Raw genomic sequence first — 22706 nt, 5'->3', positions numbered from 1 at the left:
AAATGTTTCAGCGTTCTAAAAACACTTTTTAAAGAATTAAAAAAATTAAAATATTGTCCCGTAAATATAGTTTAGTTGATAGGGATATTGTATCTAAAATGTAAGAATTGGAACTCAATTCTGGTACTCTTACTATTTCACTTTAAAAGTAAAATTCTAACTGTTAGAGACAAAAAAAAACAAGTTAAAATATTGTCAAACACATGATATATTTAATTCTTGGTTTTTTCTAGATCACTCTTTGAAGAATTGAGAATATTTATTCAACAATTAATTAATAAGAATAAGTTACATAAGCAAATTTGCATGAGTTAACTAATTAGTAGGTATCACATGTAAATCTACTATTATAGCTTATTATCATTGGTTGTTAGATAAATACTGTGAAATCTTTAGACCATCTCCAATGGTGTAGTACCTATTAGGTACTACAATTGGAGCAATATTAATTTGAGTACCTAATAGGTACTAGTTCTACAATAATCATTAGTACCTATTTTGTTTTTGTGGGTCCCATTTATAATGATGTATAATTATTGGTGAAATGTGTTATTGGTAGGGCCTAATTAGAACTTTTTAAGAGATGTTGGGTTTGAGGGATTGAGTACTTATTAGATACTATTATTAAAAGGCAAATGCTAAATAGTGCCCCAGGGGCACTTGTTAAGGATTCAAATTTAGAAAGTTTTACTTGGAAATTGTGTAGTCAATACAACAAAAATCTATATTTTGATGTTTTCTATGCACAACTTTTATTTTATTTCTTCTTTTGGTTCCTTAACTAGTGCCCCGGGGGCACTGGTTAGCAAGACCCTTATTAAAATATTATAAATGAGTAATGTGTACACGTGGGGTCCAGTTAAATACTCAAAAATGAGTATCTCCATTGTGGATGCTCTTAATTTAAATTTTTAACACGTTTTGAACACTTCCTAGCAAAACTCTAAAAAGATTCTCAGTGTTCATTTTATGCTTTGTTCATTTTTTGCGTGACATTATTTAATACTTTCACAACCTTATCTATGTGCATTTATATATACTTTCATGATTGGAGCACCTAAAAGATATAACCATTGGAAGAGAATGGAGTTTTTAGTTGTCCTTGTGATTGTATTATTGGGAAGTAGTATCAAGGCCTATGGTGCAATTAATCAACTTTGTTGGAGAGAAATCAGCAATATCAATAATCAAGGACCATATTTTGGTATAGTTGTGCCAAATGCCTTTGAGTTGAACCCTCTTCTTCAATCATCAAGCTTTGTGCCTCACAATAAGTTCCCTTACTTTGACTTTGCTGGTAATTTTTACAACAATATATTGTTCAATTATTTGATTATACTTGTATCACATAATCACATATATATACTATGTCTTCTTCCTCTTTGTGCCTCTATTTCCAATTGGATCCTCTACAACTCGTTGTAGTATTTTAGATTAAAAGAAGAATGTAGGAAGACATTTTCGGCATCAATTGATTTTTGTTACACTAACAATGTAGGAAGACATTTTCGTATTGGCGAATTGAAAATGAAAAAGGTTATTGTTGTTATGACCGGCGAGAGTATGGTAAGCTATGTTTCTTCTTTACTTAAACTTCTAATAATTGTAATTATATTTCATTCCTTTAATTTCTTTTTTATTTCTTGTGTAGCTAAATGCAGGTCTTGCTACCCAATTGTTGCTTACTTTGTTTAATGTAAAAGGAGTTCTACATTATGGAATTGCTGGTAATGCGAATTCTAAATTCCAAATTGGGGATGTGACAATTCCACAGTATTGGGCCCATACAGGACAATGGCATTGGCAGGTAGACACAAGTTACTTTAATTATTTAGAGAGTCCTTTCTTTTCGGTGCCCTTTATGTCTCTCATGTGCTCTGAATTTCCAATTTTATCCGTCTTGCGAGTTAGTTGACTGGTGTGTAAATAGTAAAAATTAGAAAGAAAAAATAAGTTTTGAATCCTAAGATGCGAACGTTATAAAAATCAAACTTTTGTCCTTTTCATTTTTCTTTCATCTCTCATGAAACAATTTTTAATGAAATACAGTTTGCAAGTTAAAATGTGAACCCTTTCTTCATCCCACAAGAAAATATTTGAGTGAAACATTTAAAAAATGAAAAAATATGTGTTAATTTATAGAATTACTAGTCACCGACCCGTGCTATCGCACGGATTTTGTACACCAGCATATATAATATTAAAAAAAAAAATTTCAAAAAGAATAAATAAAAACAACTCAAAATATAGTAATGATAAAAATAATAATATTCTGTACAACGATAGATATAGATAAATAGTTTACAAATTAACTATTAAACATTATGGAAAACTTCTTTGTAAACCACATTTTCAGTTTCGTTCGTGTCTTCCCCTTTTTCACCGGTTATCAATATTTTCAAGTTTTTCCTTGAAGTTACTCTTGACACTGCAACATATAGTTGGCCATGGGAGAAAATTGACTGTGGAAGATACACACCAACATGTTTAAGTGACTGGCCCTAACTCTTATTGATAGTCATAGCAAATGAAACAACCATTGGAAACTGTCGACGTTTAAACTTAAAAGGTATTCTTTTATCTTAAGAAGTCAATGATAATCTAGGAATAAAAACTTTCTCACCAATACTGTTGCCGGTTATCACTCTCCCTTCAACAGCATATGTTCCCATTTTTGTAATTATCAACCAAGTATCATTGCATAACCCTAAAGATTGTTCAATGTCTATCGGTACTCCCACTTTTAATCTTAGTTTGTGATTCAGAATTCCAGAAGAGTTTATGGTGTTCAAGAATTCAGGGGTATGAATATCATCTGGTGTGTCAACATTTGAGTTGGCATGACACGGAGAATCACAACACAAATAAGTTTTTTCTTCTGAATGAATTAAATCCAACACATAATCATTGATTGCATCAACAATTGAATTTTTAGGAGCTAATATAGTTGTATCTTGAAAAAAAAGTTGGATCATTCATATTGTGCAATAGATCTTGATACGTGCTCTGAACAATATATGAAAGAGGATCACCTAAGTTAGGAACCAACAGATCTGGTGATATCTGTATTGTGATATCCGAGTCATTAGATTGTCCAATACTTCCATCACCAATACCCAAAATCCACTATCTTCAATGTCAGAATCTGAATTGTCAGTCTGTAGTCTCATGTTAGTTGTCAAAGTAAGCACCTCACAAAATCTCCATAACTGAGAAGAATTTATAGTGGAATTAACAACCTCTTGTTCCTTTTGGTATAATAGGAAGAATCTGACGAAATCTCCACCCAAAACAACTACTTTTCCACCAAATGGAAAGCTTTTTTCCTGTAGTATATCCTTCAAAATACGATCAACGACTTCAAAACAATGTTTATGCATCAGTTTTGCTAGATCATTTGTTGGACGTATCTCACACGAAGAGGTCTCATGAACATTTATAGGGGATTGCAAACCTTGAGTATGCAGTTATACCTCCAAGAATTAGCAAAGCAGTTATCCCACTTGACGCTACCATTAGAACAATCTCACCCTTTGATCTTAATGCGGCAGACATAGCTCTCTAAATGTATGTTTTTTCAGTTCCTCCATATCCATAAAGAAAGAAAAGACCCAGTCTTTTTTCCTCATTTTGATGATCCATATTGGCAATGAAAACAGAAAACACGTGAAACTTCATCTATATATAGATGAAAGATAGATGATTTAAGACTATATATTGATGTGTTTTTAATTGATGATTTTTATTTAATAAAAAAATGAATATGTATAAAACGGAAAAAAAAATTGGGTTTTCTATATAAAAAAAAAATTAAAAAAACGCAGTAACATATTTGATTTTGTAGATGGAAAAAAAAAGTGGTTTTTGTTTTTAGAAAGAAAAATAAAACGTGTTAAGTTTAAAAAGTGTGCATTTAAATAATGTTGATTACTTGTTGGTTAAAAAATTATTTCATCATAATTGATATGGCATAGTGGTAAGTATATAAAGAAATATAACTAAAAGGTCATGTGTTCGATTACAATTAATATACCGTGTAAAAATCTTAACACCTACGGTGAATTTGAATTCAATCCTAAATATAATAATTTGATCTAACTTTTATGATTTAATTGAGCAGAGGTTTGGAGATAAGGATGAAGACAATGGAGATTTCAACAGAGAATTTGGTTATCTTAAGTTTTCTGATTACAATAACTACACAAAACATTCCAAATCAGTGAAAAATCTCTTGAACAAGGTTTGGTATCAACCAGAGAAAATTTTTCCTGTCGATGGAACTCCTGAAGTTTGGCAATCTGCATTTTGGGTTCCAGTTGACAAAACATACTTTGAAATTGCAAGAAACCTCAAGGTGAGTTCAACCGCAATTCACCATCTCATTATAAGTGCTTTTCTAGTTCTGCGGTAACAAAAATTGATTTTGAAAATCAGTTAAAAATGAGTTTAAATAAAATTATTTACGTTTCTATATGTTTACATAAAAGTTTGTTGAATAATAAATTTGAGTATAAAAATTATATTCGAAGTTAAAAGTTATGAATCGTAGTTAAAAATTATCGTTAATTCTTGATGCAAAATCAATTTTTATCGAGAATTTTCAAAAATAACAATAATTTTTAAGTCTACAAAATCACTATTGACTCTCTTAAAAGTGAATTCAAACCTGAATAGAGTATTTTTAAAGAATAAAGGTTTAAATTTGGTACTTAAAAAAAACTTGAGACCTATTTGACATTTGATAAATAAAAACCATCAATATAGTCGTCATTTTGAGGAATTCAGATTGTGTGCAATGTGACCGATTGCGTGTGAAATTTAAATTGTCTGATATTTATTGTTTTGATTTTGATCGAACGGTTCAGATGCAACTAAATGCATGTGATTGCACGCAACTCAATTCTCATTTGAGCCATTACACAAATAAAAATGTATAATTATTTAGGGTAACTTTTCACTTTTTCTGTACAGAATGTTGAATTGAGTAATTGTGTTAACAAAACTTGCTTGCCAAGAAAGCCTATTGTAGTGAGAGTAAAGAATGGGGTAAGTGCCAATGTGTTTGTTGACAACAGAGCTTATAGAGATCATTTGAAGTCCAAATTTGATGTTACTCCAACAGACATGGAAAGTGCTGCTGTTGCTTTAGTTTGTTTCCAACAAAAAATACCATTCATTGCCATTAGAGCATTGTCTGATTTAGCTGGAGGAGGTTCTGCATTGACCAATGAAGTATCAATCTTTTTATCATTAGCCTCCCAAAATGCATTTGATGTTCTTGTTAAATTCATCTCTTTATTATAATAATTAGTGGCTTTAATATGTTTCTTAAAGTGTAAGCAAGGGACAATTTTAGAGGGAGAAAAAAATCATGTGTTTCAAATTCTCTCTTATATCATGTATTCTCATCTACTCAAAATAAAAAAGCATATGAAATCTAATTTGAATTTGAAAAAGGAATATAATAAGAGAGAATAGTTTGGGAAAACTCGAATTAGATTCTCGGTAGAAATAATTTTTGGTCAGGTTTTACTCACGTTGTGTCTGAACTTTGAATTATTCGGTGGTTGAAGTTATAAAGCTCGCCAGCTGGAATGGTGGAAGATTTGTCCCATTTTAGATTTGCATATTAAAAATTGAGAGATAAGAGGGCTCTCAGTCATAAGAGTAGTGTTATATGAACACAAAAAGACCGGACAAAAATACGACACAACATTTCTCCACTCACAGCACAATTATCGAAATGTGCAAAAAATATTAAAAAAAGCATAAAGTGAAACTTTGTTGTATTTTTGTTAGAATATTATGTTGAAATAACATTTCTCCGGTCATAATTCTTCTTAAATCGTCTTTATTTTTGCAACCTTTGCTTTTCTAAACCAATTTTGAAGCTTCTGCCGTAAAATTCATTTCTTCAGTTCCTCAGCAAGGTAATCAAACTCTAAATTAATCAAAATAAATTATCAAAATTCATACACGTTCAAATAAAAGGAAAGTCTTTATCTTTAAATCTATAACATCATTGTCACTTTCAAGGAAATTTTCCTTTGAACCTGTAAACCCCTAAATGAAAATAAAAAAGAAAAGAAAAAATAAATTATAGATAATCAACCAACAAAGTCAAAGAAAATATTCAGATTTGTAGCTTCATCTTCTTCAATAAATCATCTTTTGAACCTGAAAAACAACAAAAAATGAAATTACGGATAATCAACCAATAACCCAAAATCAGACCCTTCGATTATCTTACTAATACGAAAATTGAGAACAAACTCAAGTAGGGTTACGAACCGATTTCGGTTCGGTTCCAACCTGTTCCACCAATTTTGGTTCGGTCCGGTTTAGGTTTTTGTTGGATGCCCTAGTTTAGGGGTTCCCTTTTCCTTATTTTATTTTTTTTAGTATGTTTTACTGAAGCCTGATGAAAAAGGGCAGCATCCGGACACCTATTCGGATACGATTTTTGTTTTTGATATCGCAACGTCAACCCACATTTAGTTTCATATGTAAATAATCGTAAACGAGCGAGTCGGGTATTTTAAACGAGCACAATCTTGTGCTTGTACCCTACTCGTTAAATAACGAGCGGTCTAACGAGTCGAGTACTTGAGTCGAGCCTTCGAGCGGGTAACGAGTTACCCGGCCCGCTGCCCGCACTAGTTCACATCAATTTTTATTTTTTTAACAAAAGCATGATATTAATGAAACATCGAAAATATCTTGGCTAAATTATTGATTTTTTTTTTTTGACTAAAACTAAAAATTATTGATTGGAAACCCGCAACTATATCACCTGCAAATAATCGGTTAAACTTCAAAAATATCAATAAATATAATAAGGAAAATGCTGGTGCACTGGTTAAGGATGCAAAAATACTAATTTGACATTGAAATTTGTGCAATCAACTCCTCGAAAGTTTAAAAAGTATTTTTTTCTTTTCAAAACTTTCTGTTTTTAGTTTCCTTAACCATATAATAAGATTGGATATGATACCATGCGCTTGTGTGCATTGTTGAGACTTTTGGTTTGAACCTCTTAAGTCATTTTCAATTTATTTTATAGAATGATATTTATTAATTTTATGCATTCAATTCTGTTTTTCATTATGAAGTAATTTTATTACTCCCTTAGGTCCAAAATATAAGTCATTTTAGTCAAATTACACAAATTAAGAAATGTAATTAATGTCGTATGAAAAAGAGAAATTATGAGTTAGTTTACAAGATTGTCCTTCATTAATGGTATAAGAAAGATAAATTGAATATTTGAAACAAGAGAAAGTAATAAATAGTTAAGGGTATAATAGGAAAAGTAATATTAAATGTTTCATTGGTAATGTAATGTGACTTATAATTTGGTACCAGTGTTTTAAAAACCGGACCGATCATCGAACCACTGGATCACTGGTCGAACCGCATGATAAATCGGATTAAACCAGATTAAACCAATAAAATAAACCAATCTTTATAATAAAATTATATAGTTATTAAACCGATTGGACGACTCGATTTTAAAAAAAAATGCCAATAGACATTACCTTGTAGTGGGGTATTAATTACCACCAATAGAGTGTGACAGTGTCCTTCATTATTCATGTCACAGTTTGACTTTGATAGGTTAGTGGATATCGATCTCAAGGAGTTTGTGCAGTATATGGAACCGTTCATACGAGAAACTCTTATCTAGGCACACACCTAACACTTCATTGTTGGGCACAACCAATAAAAACCTTCCACAACATTAAAATCAATTAAATCATAAATTATAAAAAAATCTCTTCTCTCTTTCTTCTCGGTACTTTACAATTTACATATGGTTTCATTTCAATGTCAAATTTGACAAAACCAGTGCACCTTTGAACAATTAATAAAGAAAAATAGAACATGCGGTTTGAACTAGATCCAATTCACGGTCAAATTCACAACTAAAAATTTATCAATAAAATTGGCAATAGAATCCACAGAAGCACGAACAAAAATTGATAATTAATATAATAATAAAATTTGAAATCCTTTCAATTGGTGCCATGGGAGGAGGAGGAATCAATCATGGTGGAAGGTCTTGCCATCGCAGTGGACGAAAACAAGCGGTGTGCAGTGTGGGTGGGTAGTTGAAAACAGTGGCAATGGAAGAAGAGGAGAGAAGAAGGGCCACCTCACCGGTTCGGTTACCTTAGATTTTTACAATTTATATTTTATTTGATTTTAATGATGTGGAAGGTTTTTATTGGTTGTGCCCAACAATGAAGTGTTGGGTGTGTGCCTAGATAAGAGTTTCTCCCGTTCATACATTTTGTCGTCGTTGTCCTCCTCCATCTTCTCAAGTCTCAACCTTTTTCATGTTTTATTTATTATTTGTTTTTATCAAAATTTAGTTGTGTAGTTGATTTATGATGCAGATATGAGATTTGAGCTTCTACAATGTTATTTATGATTCAACAAAAAGTTTCAAACTTTTTATTTTTTCAGAAAAATAAAAAACAAAGGTTAGATCTGGAAAACCTTGGAACCGCTTGTGAAGTTCTATTTCGTTTTCTTCTTTCTTTTCTAATCTTCTTACCGTTTCTTTCCAATTCCATTTCAATATTTTTTTCTATTTTATTTTATTTTTTTTGAAAAAAATAGCAAAACGATGCCGTTTTGGTGCAGAAAAAAAAAAACACACACACTTGACTCGCCGGTTTTTCAAAACCGCCGGTTCACCGGTTTTACCGGTTCCGTCCGGTTAAATAGCGTATCCGATCCAACATCCGGACCAGACCGATGCACCTCCGGTTTCCGATTCAACCAGTCGGTCCGGTCCGATTTTTAAAACCCTATTTGGTAATAATTATTAATGTAAAATAATAATTAATGTAAAATAATGATTAATGCAAAAATTAATGTAAAATAATAATTATTAATGTAAAATAATAAATGTAGAATAGATTACTATTTGTCACCGCATCGGATAAAGCAATTAAAATTTTTCTTTTAACCATTGTGGGTAGTGATTCCAGAATATCATTTTCTTCGGATAGCTGTAATTGTGATAGGTACTCCAGTTTAAGGTGAGATGACACCCCATCACAAAGCTCTTCAGGTATAAAACACACAAACAAATTATCAGTCCCAGATCAAATGTCGCTATTTCATTTTTTTTATTTATAAATTACATAAATAATACTATAAACATATAAAACAAACATCTCAAAATCCATAAAATATTCATAAATCAAAAATTCAAAACACAAAGCTCAAGTCTCCAACAAAAGTACCAACAAAAGTCAAGCAAAATAAATAAGCAAAAGTCAAGTCTCCAACACTTAGATCAATAAAGAAAACTAAAAATTAAAACTCAAGTTCATCATCAAAGTCTAAAAATCATCCTCAAGGCTCAAACTCATTTGTTCAAAAAATAGGCTCAAACTCATTGTCTTCATCATAATCCCCATCGGCCTCCACATCATTATCTTGGTGAAGCTTTAATGAGGTGAAGAACAAACAGAGTTTGGAGATATCTTGGTGAAGCTTTGATGAGGTGAAGAGGTGAAGAAACAAAGACAATGAAGTTTTGAAGATTTGATGAGGTGAAGAGTATCATGAAGAGATTTGATGAATGCATGAATTAAGCGGCTAGGGTTATGTGATAACAATAAAGGGAATGTAAAATACCAAATATGCCCTTACTAATATCAATAAAATATCAAAAAAAAATCCTTTAAAGCCCATTAACTTAAAAACCCAATCATGACCCGCGATGGAGACCCGCGCTGCTCCGCTCCATCGAGAACCCAACAGTAGCGGCCGAGAAGCTTAGCTGCTCCGCTCTGACCCTTCTCGTAGAGGTGAGGCACCGCACAGCGTCACCGAGATCCCGCCGGGATCGCGCGCGATTGACTAATCTGATTGGTTTTCATTTCTAATGGTTCTAACTCGAACCAATTCCTTACTCCTTATTGATATATATATATATATATATATATATATATATATATATATATATATATATATATATATATATATATATATATATATATATATATATATATATATATAGATTTGCTAACTTAGACCCACCTAAAAATATGAAGGTATAAGTTAGCAAGGTGCACCTTTTATTAAATGTTGGTGCACTCATTTGTTAATTTACACCCACTTAATTATAAACAACATAGGAAATCAAAAAATGAAAACTTAAGAAAACATGTTACTCAACTTTGAAAAGGTGTACCTTGCTAACTTAGACTTTCATGTTAAAACATCAAATCAGTTTTACTAAACTACCCTTGGCTTGAAACTATATTAAAATAGTAAAAAAAGGTGTTTTGGTGTAAAGTGAAAAGATGCACTTTGCTAACTTAGACCTTCATGTTTTTAGGTGAGTCTAAGTTAGCAAACCCCATATATATATATATATATATATATATATATATATATATATATATATATATATATATATATGAGGAGGGATCCGTTGACTCCAGGAGTAAGTCTCCATTGACTTACTCCGCTTAATAAATCGATATCGACATTATATTTCTTCAATTCAACCGTTGAATTCAAAGATCTCATTGAGTAGATCAACTCCACAAGTTTTTATAAAAATTCAAAATCGTTTGATGCTTTTTCTGACAAACTTTTAAAAAAACCGTTGAATTTCAATAGTTTAAATACATAACTATATTTTTTTAATTTTTATAAAAACCTGTGGAGTTGATCTACTCAATGAGATCTTTGAATTCAACAGTTGGATTGAAGAAATATGAAATTCTGGTATCACTAGAATGATGTTGCCTAAGATGTCCCAACAACTACTTTATGATTAACGTTGTTTCTATTGTTGGCACATCTTATATAACATATAAAAACTGACAGAAAATAAATAAATGACATAAGTAATTGTTAACCCAGTTCAGCCAACTGCCTACTCTGGGGGATACCAATCCAGGAAGGAAATCCACTAATAGCTCTAGTTACTAAGACCTCCAGCAAACCCTCGGATTTACGCCTTAAACTAAGACCTCCAGCAAACCCCTGGTTTACGCCTTATAACCTCGACACTACTCATGCAACTTCTGCCTAGGAACTCCTAGACATGAGATCCCATCTCACTTCCACTCACACAACACAACCTGTGTTGTTTAAACAATGTTGGGAATGATGTGGCGACAACTTACCAAGACACTACTTCACTTTTGCTTAAAAGCTTCAAGTGAATCACACACGGTAAACTCCGTACTTCAAAGCTTAGGAGTAACCTTAAAATAATAAACTCACTTCTTAACTCGTGTTATAGAATCCACAAGCAAGAATTACAATCAAATAAAAAAACTCAACAAAGACTCAATATGTGTAACTAATATTTTTCAATGAGATACTTAGTCTTGAGCTTGGTCTTCGTATATATAGCATAATAGCACGCTCCTCTTTCTTCATAAATGCTCAGACGCTCCTTGAGAACCATAAAGGGTGATCTGATTCTCTTTTGATCTTCATCAAGAATGTATAGAAACTTTCCAAAAGTGTTCAAGGGACTTTCTAGGATAAGTGTGATCATACCGTTGTACCATTAAGTCTTATCTTATCCTTAAAATTCCTGATCAGATCAAATCTCCATTAAGCGTGCTCTTTAAGTGGATTTCCATAAATAGCAGATGCTCTCATAAATGCGCGAGATTTCCTTGAATAAATAGGATGTTGTAACATGTTTTCCAACATCTTGTTAGTATATTTGTTTTAACAAAATTAAGCCAATTCAAATATCCAACAATCTCCCCCTTTGGCAATTTTTGGCTAAAACAATTTCAGACCATTTAATTACCTATGAGAGATAAAAAGCGCAATCCTTCAAATCACCATGATCACACAAAAGAAGGATGTTAGAGCATCTTAAAAATATATATATATATCAGAGGCGTCAACAGCGGATCATCATCAATAGCCTCGATCAAAATAAAACACGTTTATCTTAGCGTGGTATCAGAGCAAATGATTACTCTTATCATATGTCACCAAAGTTGTTGTGACATATGGGAGCACATCTTCTAGCACATGTTCGTCCAATCAGGGCAGCATCCATTCAGTAGCAAACTCCCCCTGACTTCATCAGCTTATGCATCATCTCAGGGTAAAAAAATTTTACTCCCCCTGAATACTTGCTTACTGCTACTTAAAAACATGTCATAACAAAAGACACAACAACATGTAGCAGAAACAAACAAAAATCAAAGTGCTACTCCCCCTTTTTAGCCACAAAATGTGCCAAAACAGGAAAGCATAGTATCCAAAGTGCAGAATTAAACAAAGTACAGACCATGCACTCAGAAGGTGCTAAATCCAGGGCACAAAAACCACAAACCAACTAACAAAGTGCAGTAAAAATAGTAAAAAGATTACAAAATCATTCATCATCACTGCTATCAGAGGCTTCATCCTCATCTGTAGCAGTTTCATATCCTTCATCCTCATCAGCATTTTTTTGATCACCTATAGCAGCCACATTTGCACTAGCTTTGACAGGTACTTCATCAGCTTCCAATCCTTCAATCATCTTCAAGAACACTTTCTTTCTTTCCTCAAACTCAACCTGTTGTTTGTCAATGTCCTGACATTGAACCTTCAAACCAGCAATAATCTCCCTTTTGGTCATAACACCATCTCCAGCAGCAGATGTCCCAACATGATCAGTAACATTGTGATTACCAAAGAGCTTATGATGAAAAGTAAAACCAGATTCCCTCTTCTTGGGTGTGTCAGTCACAACCTTGATGTCTGGATATTGGGCCAAGATGATTCCACATAACAGAGATGGGAATGCTATTGGCATTTTTACAGCAGTTGATCTAATGTGCTTAATGGTTTGATCAAAAATAAAGGTTTCATAGTCATAGTCAACCTTGATTCCTACAGCATATATAAATCTACCCAGGTTGGTTGCAACATTGGTTGCATGCTTAGTTGGTACCCAATTAGTAGACCCTATCCTATTGAGGATGGCATACTTGACATTCAACTTACTAGTGGGTATCAGCTTCTTCTTGGGCCAGACCTTAACCTTACCAGCAGTTATTTCAGCACTTACAACATCATTGGCAACCTCTAATTCAGTCTTAGGTTCTACAGACCTACCTAAGTAATTATTGATGACAACAGGAGAAAAATTGATACATTTACCTCTGACAAAAACTTTGTGGTAGTCCTTGCTCAGTGGGTTATCACATTCTTCAGGGATGTTCACAAGAAATTCTTTCACCAGCAGCTCATAGCAGGGACTGAAGTCACAGACTGTCTTCATCAGACCAGCTTCCTTGATGTAGTCAAAGATGTCTTGACATTTTAGAGCATCTTTGGTCAGTTCCCTTTCAACAGCCAATCTCCTTTGGTAGATATAGTCTCATCTCAGTGCAAAGGCAGCACGATGGAAAGAGATGTTATCACAGGGAGCTTCTTCAATACCTTGAGGAGCCTTCTTTGCAGTAGTCTTCTTAGGATTGGGAGATGAGATGTTAGCAACATCTTCAGCAACAAGGAAATGCTGCCACCACTTGCAAAGTTTAATAATCATTACATAGTTTTAATTGATTGAAAAATGATAAAAATAAAAATCTAAAATAGAACACATGCTACCGGTATGAAACCAAAAGCTATAAACACCATAAAACAAAAACTATCCTACACATAACTACACTTAATCAAAACCTTACAAACCAAATGTAACTTCTTCTTTTTTCTAAAAAACAAATTTTATTTCAGAAAACAAAATTGTTACCTCATTAATCAAAGAAATTACGGTCGATGATGAACACAAACATAAGCGATTGTCCTACAAAGTAGTAGTTTCGACTCCAGCAAAAGAATCTCTAGCAACGGATATAGTAGCATGATAATAGGAAGAATTAAGAAGAAGGTGCGGAGAAAGGTGGTGGTAAACTGGTAATGAAGATTGAAGACTGAGGTTGGGGTTTTAATAACAAGTTTTGGTGTTAGAGGTGTGCAGAATATATGTGTTAGAGAGAATATAGAGAGGGAGAGTGTCTTTGAATGGAGTGTCTTTGACGTGTGTACAGTTGAAAAGCAACTAGGGAAGATAAGCATAAGCTAAATAGTACACCGATTTGACTAGACAATAGTCCTAATAGTTGAATTCCAATGTGTGCTTGCTTTTGCATATTTCAAGGATCATAGTTGCATATTTCACATAGTTGAATTCCAATGTGTGATTTTGCATATTTCAAGGATCATAGTTGCAGTTTAGGCAACTTTCACAGTTATGATTGGACGATACAAGACACTAGTACTAGTAGTATCATTTTATTTTGTCAAGTAGTTTGAAATTAAAATAAGGGTCATGCTAAACAGTGTCCCCGGGGCACTAGTTAAGCATACTAAAAAAAAAAAAAGAACAAAATTAATGATGAGAGATAATGACTTTTTACATCTTTAAGATATTGAACTCACAATTTCCAAGATAAAATTTCCATTTTAAAATCCTTAACCGGCACTATTTAGCATTTTCCTTAAAATAATTTAATTCTTAAAGTAGAAAAGTGAGAATATAGAATTCTGACCCCTTAATCTCTACCGTTATCTAGTATTACTTTTTAAATCTAAGACTAAGGATTAAATGAGAGGATTTTAAATTATAAAATATTTTTGGTTTTTTTATAATAATAGGAATGTGTATTGAAATTCCTAGCACGCCGTGGACAAGTACTGTGACCGATGTTACAGCAGTTGTCTTATGTATATAACGCAGCAGACTAACAAAATAATAAAGTGCAGAATAATAAAGAACACAGTAGGTTTGTTAACCCAGTTCAGTGTAAACACACCTACTCTGGGGGATACCAATCCAGGAGGAATCAACTATAATAGCCCTAGTTCTAAGCCCTCAGCAAACGCCTCGTTTACGACTTATCACCTAGCGACTACATGTGCTATACTCTATCTAGGAACTCCTAGATATGAGACTCTGTCTCACTCCCTTTCACTACCACACAACCTGTGATAGTATACAAACGATAACGATGGCGAAGTCACCCTTCAAGAAACAAACGATCTATACCCGTATTTAAAAGCTTAAGGTAACGATCATAAAACTACCTAACCTTCTTGCTTAAAAACTTCGGAGTTAGTACACAACTTACAACACAAACCCTAGTCCTAAGCTTGCATCAACATGATACAAGAAATGCTCACAATTAAAACACTCTAAACCCTAAAACTCACGCTTTGTAGAACACGGTTTAGATTACATGAATAAAACAAGGTTTAGGCCTCCGTATTTATAGCCTTGAATAATCTTGATCTCCAAGTTAGGTCTTCAGAATAATTTGATTAAATCTTCAATGGACAGCTCGCAAGATTTGCTTGAAAATAAATCTTCAACAAACTCTTCAGTCCCAAAACTATTTCTTTGAGAAAAGATTTACTCCAAAAAAAATATTTCTTCAATTAAAAGATTTGATGCAAAAATATTGAAACATATTTTTGTAACAAATAAAACAAACCGCCTTTTAAATAACTTGTAGTGGAAGGCGCGTTTAGCTTGCTGGATAAGCACGAACATATTTGTAAATCAAATCTTCCAAAGATTCAAAAACAGAGTATTAACGCGCACAGCTTTAGGAGACACATGTTGTACGAACATGCTACAGCATCTTGGTCAACAGTTGGCTATTGTTATTTTTGCAAAATTGTAGCCAACATTCAAAACCCAACACGTATTACTATGATGTGGTCTTAGTTGCTTTGAAGGGTTCAGTCCTTAAATCGCGCTAGGCAAAAGGTTAAGTTTTCGAAGCTATATTGATTTAAAAATACTAATCTCAGCTCTCGCAAATCTTGACTAGCATTATATAATATAAAGGTGATGCTTAACTCTCGTTCTCACATCCGCTAATAAAATATTTTTTGAAAATCAATATAATTAATTAACTCAAATCCCAACTCTTGTTGCTGATTAGAGTTAATGTTCATTTTTTACTATCTAATAGAAATCTCACGCTCTCGCTCTATTGATTTTTACTTTAATTAATTCTCACTCTCGGGACAAATTATAATCATTAAATTAAAAACTGCTTAAGAAAACAGTTTAAAAACAATCGCGCGAACTAATTACTGAATCCCTACTAGCTCCTAATTACACATCCTAGCAATAATAAATTAGCTAGACGTAATTAAAACTAAAGGCATAATAAATAAATAAATAAACAGCAATAAAAATAAACATAATAAAATAAAACAGAAATAAATAAACGAAAATAAATAAAGACAATAAAAAGACAATAAAATAAAATAAATAAAAACCTGAAATAAAATGACAAGAATTCGAGTACAGACACCGGATCATCAACAATAAAATTTTAACTAAGAGAAAAGAATAAGACCGGAGTCTTTATCTTAATTCTCTTTTGGACTTTGTGTCCGGGTGTGTTTTTAAATTGAAAGAATAGGGACCTATTTATATTGTTTCAAGACTAGAAAAATATTTGATTTGGCCGATGTGGGACTAAAGCAAGTGTAGCGCACGCCATTGGATTGGAAATGCATGGATGGCTGCGATTTTGCCTTGCTGAAGAAGGCTTGTGGCAGACGCCACAAGCTGCTTGTTGTGGGCTGGCGGGCGCCATAGGTGGTGTGGCGGGCGCCACACTCCTTGTGTGCTGGGCTCCACGAGTGTGACTCATTTGGGCTGCACGTGTGTGCCCTTTTTGTCTCTTTTTCCTCTTTTTGGTTCATTTTTCTTCGTTTTGATCAATCTGTCTTTTTTAGCATGTTCCGGAGCAATTGACTGAAAAACATAAAAATACCATAGTGATATGACGAAAATGTAGAAATAAATAATAAAAACATTGACTAAATTAACTAAATAAATAATACATTTTCCGGTGTATAAACTCACACCGGAGAATGGCATTGGCAGGTAATAATAGTACACAAAATTTACTCCTATATTGAATTTTAGTTCAATCCTAAATATAATAATAATTTGATCTAAATTTTTGATTTAATAATTGAGCAGAGGTTTGGAGATAAGGAGGAAGGAAATGGAAAATTCAAAACTCAATTTGGCTATCTCAAGTTTTCCGATTACAACAACTACACAAAACATTCAAAATCATCAGTGGAGAATCTTTTGAACAAGGTTTGGTATCAACCAGAGAGGATTTTTCGTGTAGATGGAACTCCTGAAGTTTATGAGGAAGTTTTTTGGGTTTCTGTTGATAAAACCTACTTTGAAATTGCAAGAGAGCTCACAGTGAGTTAAATCTAATTTTTCAATCTAATAATCATATTGAAAAAATCTATATATATGTTCCAAAAAAAAAAAAGGGTTGAAGTATTTGGGCTAATTTCTCACTTGTTCTCTTCAAAATGTTGAATTCTTTAGATGTATTAACACAACTTGTTTGCCAAGAAAGCCTGTTGTAGCGAGAGTAAAGAAAGGCGTTAGTGGCAATGAAGAGAAAGAATAAGAATGTAATGTGAGTATGAGAGAAAAAGTTGTCAAATATTGTTCAAAAATTGTTGTATATATAAATATCATTTCTCTTAATGTTAATGTGCTTAAGTGTGTGTTTCAAATCGTCTCTTATGTTATGTACTATGTAGTCCCAAAAACTTACCTGTTATGTTATTTTTCAATATATTCTTGAGTGTAAACTTTTATCTAGACCAATTCTTGCTTAGGCACATACCTAAATAAAATATATTTGGACACATACACATAAATTAAAAAGTTTAAAAAAAAATAAAATAGTCACATCAATTAACATTATTTTTATTTTTTTCTTTTAATTATTTTTATGATTTTGTGAGTGTGCCTAACACATGTAACTTGTGCTTATGCCTATTGAAGAATTTTCCATCTACTCCCTCCATCTAATTTTATAAGACCTCATTTGATTAAATGCACTATTCATATGTCTTGTTTTGATCGTATTTTTCTAAAAGTATATAAATGTAAATATTATCACATAAGATCTTGTTTGATTCGTTTCGACGAATATTTTCAAAATATCAAATTTCTATAATTTTTACTAATAGAAAATTAAAAATATTCGTAATCAAAGTTATGCATCGATGTACATGCAATGGTCAACTAGTTCTTATATTTTGAAACGAATGGAGTATATAATAGGCCCACCACATGCTTAGTAATACCGGTCAAATTTCTTGAGCGACTCATATTTAATACATCTTGAAAAGGTAATCAAAACAAAATTTTAAGATACAAAGGACAATTAAATCAACAAATGAAGTTCTAATCTTCTTAATCAGAGAAGAAGATGAATGTGTTGACTCACTTCTACTTTCAAAGTTGCTTGAGAATTAGTTCAAACATCGTCAACCCGAGTTCGAATTACTTTCAAAGTTAAAAGCTATCATTGCCATTACTGTGGAAAAAAAAAAAGAAAAGTAAAATAGTAAGAGACATTGAACTATTTTATATAAGCAACTATAATCGGAAGGTGGCTGAAACCGTTTGTTGTCAGAACTGATTCCGAACCAAATTAAATCAATAGTGAAAGCAAAAAATATAAGAAACTGTTACTTTTTAAAAATTGAAAAGGGCAATAGTTAGTTGTTATATTGTCTATAGAAATTTGAACATATGGCTTGTTATTAATGACTAGAGGCAATAGAAAATTATATAAAAAATATTAGAGAAAAAGACCCAAATACAAACCTTTAAATGAATATATAGTTTTTAAAAAATCATGAACAATGTATCTTAACCAATGATAATATTAGTATACCTGAAAAAATACAAACAAGGACAATAATTGGCAAGAAGGAAAGCTTGGCCATTTTGAATAGTTTTAATATCAAATCAATACCAGGAGTTTTTATACACACAACCAATATATAAGAATAAATAATTAGCAGAGTTTAGTAATAAAAGAAAGTCACAAGAGTAAATAAATTATTGTTTTTTCTTTTAAATATTAAATGTGGTAATTGCAAAATATATTTTCTTAAATATTATAAAAAAAAGTAGTCAACTGCAATAAACTTTAGTCTTTGACCATATCTTTTACTAAACAGTAATTTATTTACTCTTGTGACTACTTTTTTTTTTTTTTACTAAACTTTGTTAATAATTTATTCTTATATATTGGTTGTGTATATAAAAACTCTTGATATTGATATTAAAACTATTCAAAATGGCCAAGCTTTCCTTCTTGCCAATTATCGTCCTTGTTTGTATTTTTTCAGGTATACTAATATTCTCTTTTTTTTTTTTTTTACGAATATTATCATTGGTTAAGATATAATGTTCGTGATTTTTTAAAAACTATATATTGATTTAAAGGTTTGATATTTGGGTCTTTTTCTCTAACATTTTTATATAATTTTCTATTGGCTCTTGTCATTAATAACGAAGCAATGTGTTCAAGTTTCTAGTGGCAATCTTTTCAATTTTTACAGTTTCTTATATAAAATAGTTCAATGACTCTTACTTTTTTTACTTATTTTTTTTTCCCACAGTTGTAGCAATGGTAACTTTTGCAGACATTACCAACCCCGAAGAAAGAGGTTGTGACCTTGATAAATGCCACAAGTTTTGCATTAAAAACTACTCCCTCCGGTCCTTATTATAAGGAACAATTTGAAAAAAACACACATACCAAGAAACCTTATCTTTCTTAATAAAAATTCTAAAATTTTATAATCTATTCCAAAACTAACCTTGGTGTATTAATTTATCCTTAGGGAATATATCACTCTAATTAATGCATAACTTTGGAATGGATACAATTTAATAAGGGTAAAAATGGAATTGTAAGAATAAATTTAATGATTGTTTCTTATAAAAAGGACCAAATTTTTTTTTTAAATTGTTCCTTATAAAAAGGACCGGAGGGAGTATAATGTTATCGGACGCTGCGCACCAGTACCAGCTTTGGACCCTGATAATATTAAATGTAAATGTGTTTGTCTACATAATTAGCGTTTCATCTTGAACAAAAATATCATATCATGGTTGTAATATGTAAGAGCGTATCAAAATAAATTTAATAAAATCGTGATACTTATCTTTACAAAAGTGTATTTAACTGTTTCATATATTTATTGCAATTAAAAAATTATTTTAATAAAAAGGCAATTGAAAAACGTTTTTTTGCCATAGTTGGAGCTTGAAAATATATAAATGAAAATTGTTCGCACAAGTAGGGGTGCTCAAATCCAAACCAATCCAAATAAAAACCGCAAACCGATCCAAAAAAAACAGAAAATCACAAAAAATCGAATATTTTTTTATGTGTTTGGATGTTCTTTTGTGAAAATCGCTGGATCGGATCGGATTTCGGATCAATTTTTCAAAACCGAACTAAACCGCATACATATATTTTAATATTTATTTATCTTTATGTTAGTATGAATATATATTGCATTAACCTATTTTTTGTTGATTTTAAATTTTGTTAATATTATTTGTTAGTTTAATTTAATTAATTTTTCACCTTTTGATATGTTTTAAATATAATTGACAATTGTCATTCCAAAATATTAACTTTTAATATATTATATGTTATTTCTTACATCAAACTAAATATTTATTTTGTCAAAAAAGTCAAACTATTATTTTATAGTGTTTTTTATAATATTAATATTTAATAAAAAAAATTACATTTTATAATTTGGATGTCCAAAAACCGATCCAAATTAAACCGCATAAAATTGGATCGGATCGGATTGGATTTTTTTTGTTCATCATCCAAAACCGAACCGCAAATAAATTTATTTTTGGATTGGATGAGTTTTTGCCTCAAACCGATCCAAACCGAACCGCGAGCACCCTAGGCACAACAAAGCTAATACTACACTTAGGCACAAATCACGCGTCACACACACACACAACACTTAGGCGCGCCTAGAGCTTTTGAAGCAAACACAAAGAAATGTGTGTATTCTTGATTGTAAGGAAGAAGAAGAAGAGTACTGTAATAGAGAGAAGAAAGGAATTTTAACTTTGAACCTTGAATTGGTCATTATCTATGAAGGACGGATACCTCTATGATTAGGCGTGTCGTGGTGCCCGACATGTATCGGTGTCGACACTCATATGACACTCGTACGACACGTATCGGATAGCTTAGACCAGGGTCCAAAAAAACTCAATTTTGTCTTTACTTTGATACTACTTTGATTGGTGTTCGACACTTGTAAGATACTCGTACGACACGTGTCAGACAAGTGTCCCAAAAAAACATTGTTGTTTATACTCTCCTTAAGCACATATCAAGATGTCATCCCATGCTTAAACACCACATTAGATAGATAGATATACTACTAAATTACAATAATGAGATAAATTTGACAAGAACATCAAAAGCATTTTGAGCTGCTAATGTCAAATGGGTAAATATTTCACTTTTCAATCCTGAACCTCCTCCGGCTAAATCAGACAATCCTCTAAAGGCAATGAACGGTACATTTTGTTGGAAAAAAACAATAAAAACTAGATCTAAACAAGCAAATCATAAGAAGAAATTTGAGGAATACCTTGAATTCGAAGAGGATTCAAAGAACGAGACTTGACACTTGAGCAAAGCTCCCAGAGAATCCTAACGGCAGCAAACGAAGAGAGAGAGTGAAATGTAAAAAATAAATTCACTCCTCTCTATTTAAAGAAATCAAAGGCCACTACAACAAGAGGGCACTTTGATCCAACGGTTTATACACCCCCTCGTAAAAACAAAAAGCAAATACACCTCTTCACAGACACCCCCTCGTCGCCACAGGCACGAGCAATAAATACACCTCTTTCATGAGCAGCTGCTCGTATGAAAGCAGCGTTTCACCAAAATACCTCCTCGTGAACATAATGAGCAAGGTTATAACAGCTGACGAGCAAAGTGACGAGCACGTCCCTCTTTAAACAATTATGATCTTCAACCTCCTCATAAACATCACGAGCAGGATTACGCCAGGTGACGAGCACGTCCTCGTACAAAAACTGAACTACACAAAATCAATAGAGGTAATGAGGACATCCCTCCTCGACATTGGGCTTAGCATAAAAGTCATTACTCTTATATCTAAGAGCAACGACTTGGGGGGCTCCTGTTCTGGACTAGACTAGGACTAGTCCACTTCATACCCTCTAAAGTCCACATGGCTTGCCCCATCATATCCATGTCAGCAGAACATGGTGGAACCTCTCCAAGATATGAGCAAATTACTGTTCTACCCACTATCTAAGGGTGATATCTTGGCAGTCCATCTTATTGGGCCTTGGCAAGTCCAACCCAATAAGAGGACCTTTGGCCCAGAGCTGGGGGCTATATAAGCTCTCCTATACAGGAGAGCTAGGTAACATTATTCATTCTCTCATTTACTTTCTCTCTCTAGTATCTCTCTTGCTCTCTTTCCTTGTCTGACTTTGGCATCGGAGCACCTGCAGGTACAACCCCCCCCTCCGTGGATCAGCTGCTCGACCCGCCGTCAACCACCTGCTCAACGGACTGCTAACTGGCCATCTACCTGTTCTGATCAACAGTTAAGATCAGTTGGTGTAGGAAAAAATCAGCAATGCACTGTAGAGTCAGATCAAGGAAGTTTGAAAAGTGCTTCTGAAAAAAAAAGCCTTTTAGTGCATTAAAGACTGTAGGATATGATAATTGCATAAAACAATAATTTGAGTAATTAATCTACACGATTGTGTGCACGAAATACATTAGTTTATCCCAGAAAAGAACTTGTTCATTTGATAA

General features: G+C 32.5%; 1 protein-coding gene across 1 annotated transcript; it reads left to right on the top strand.

Moving 5' to 3' along the window:
- Positions 1-981: 981 nt before the first annotated feature.
- LOC123887537 (bark storage protein A-like) lies at positions 982-5460 on the top strand. The gene is made up of 5 exons (XM_045936869.1): positions 982-1297; positions 1499-1566; positions 1652-1807; positions 4121-4354; positions 4972-5460. Exons 1-5 carry the CDS (start codon positions 1045-1047, stop codon positions 5302-5304), a joined length of 1044 nt encoding a protein of 347 aa, XP_045792825.1. The 5' UTR covers positions 982-1044; the 3' UTR covers positions 5305-5460.
- The last annotated feature ends 17246 nt before the right edge of the window (positions 5461-22706 follow it).

Source organism: Trifolium pratense, linkage group LG5, assembly GCF_020283565.1.
Source record: "Trifolium pratense cultivar HEN17-A07 linkage group LG5, ARS_RC_1.1, whole genome shotgun sequence".
Taxonomy (NCBI): domain Eukaryota; kingdom Viridiplantae; phylum Streptophyta; class Magnoliopsida; order Fabales; family Fabaceae; genus Trifolium; species Trifolium pratense.
This window is presented reverse-complemented; position numbering and strand designations above follow the sequence as displayed.

What these genes read in the sequence shown, in the direction of transcription:
- LOC123887537 (XM_045936869.1), top strand. Translation starts at nt 1,045, where the DNA reads ATGATTGGAGCACCTAAAAGATATAACCATTGGAAGAGAATGGAGTTT. An exon ending in TTATGACCGGCGAGAGTATG is followed by an intron (nt 1,567 to 1,651) that starts GTAAGCTATGTT and finishes TTTCTTGTGTAG; the next exon opens with CTAAATGCAGGTCTTGCTAC. An exon ending in CAGGACAATGGCATTGGCAG is followed by an intron (nt 1,808 to 4,120) that starts GTAGACACAAGT and finishes TTAATTGAGCAG; the next exon opens with AGGTTTGGAGATAAGGATGA.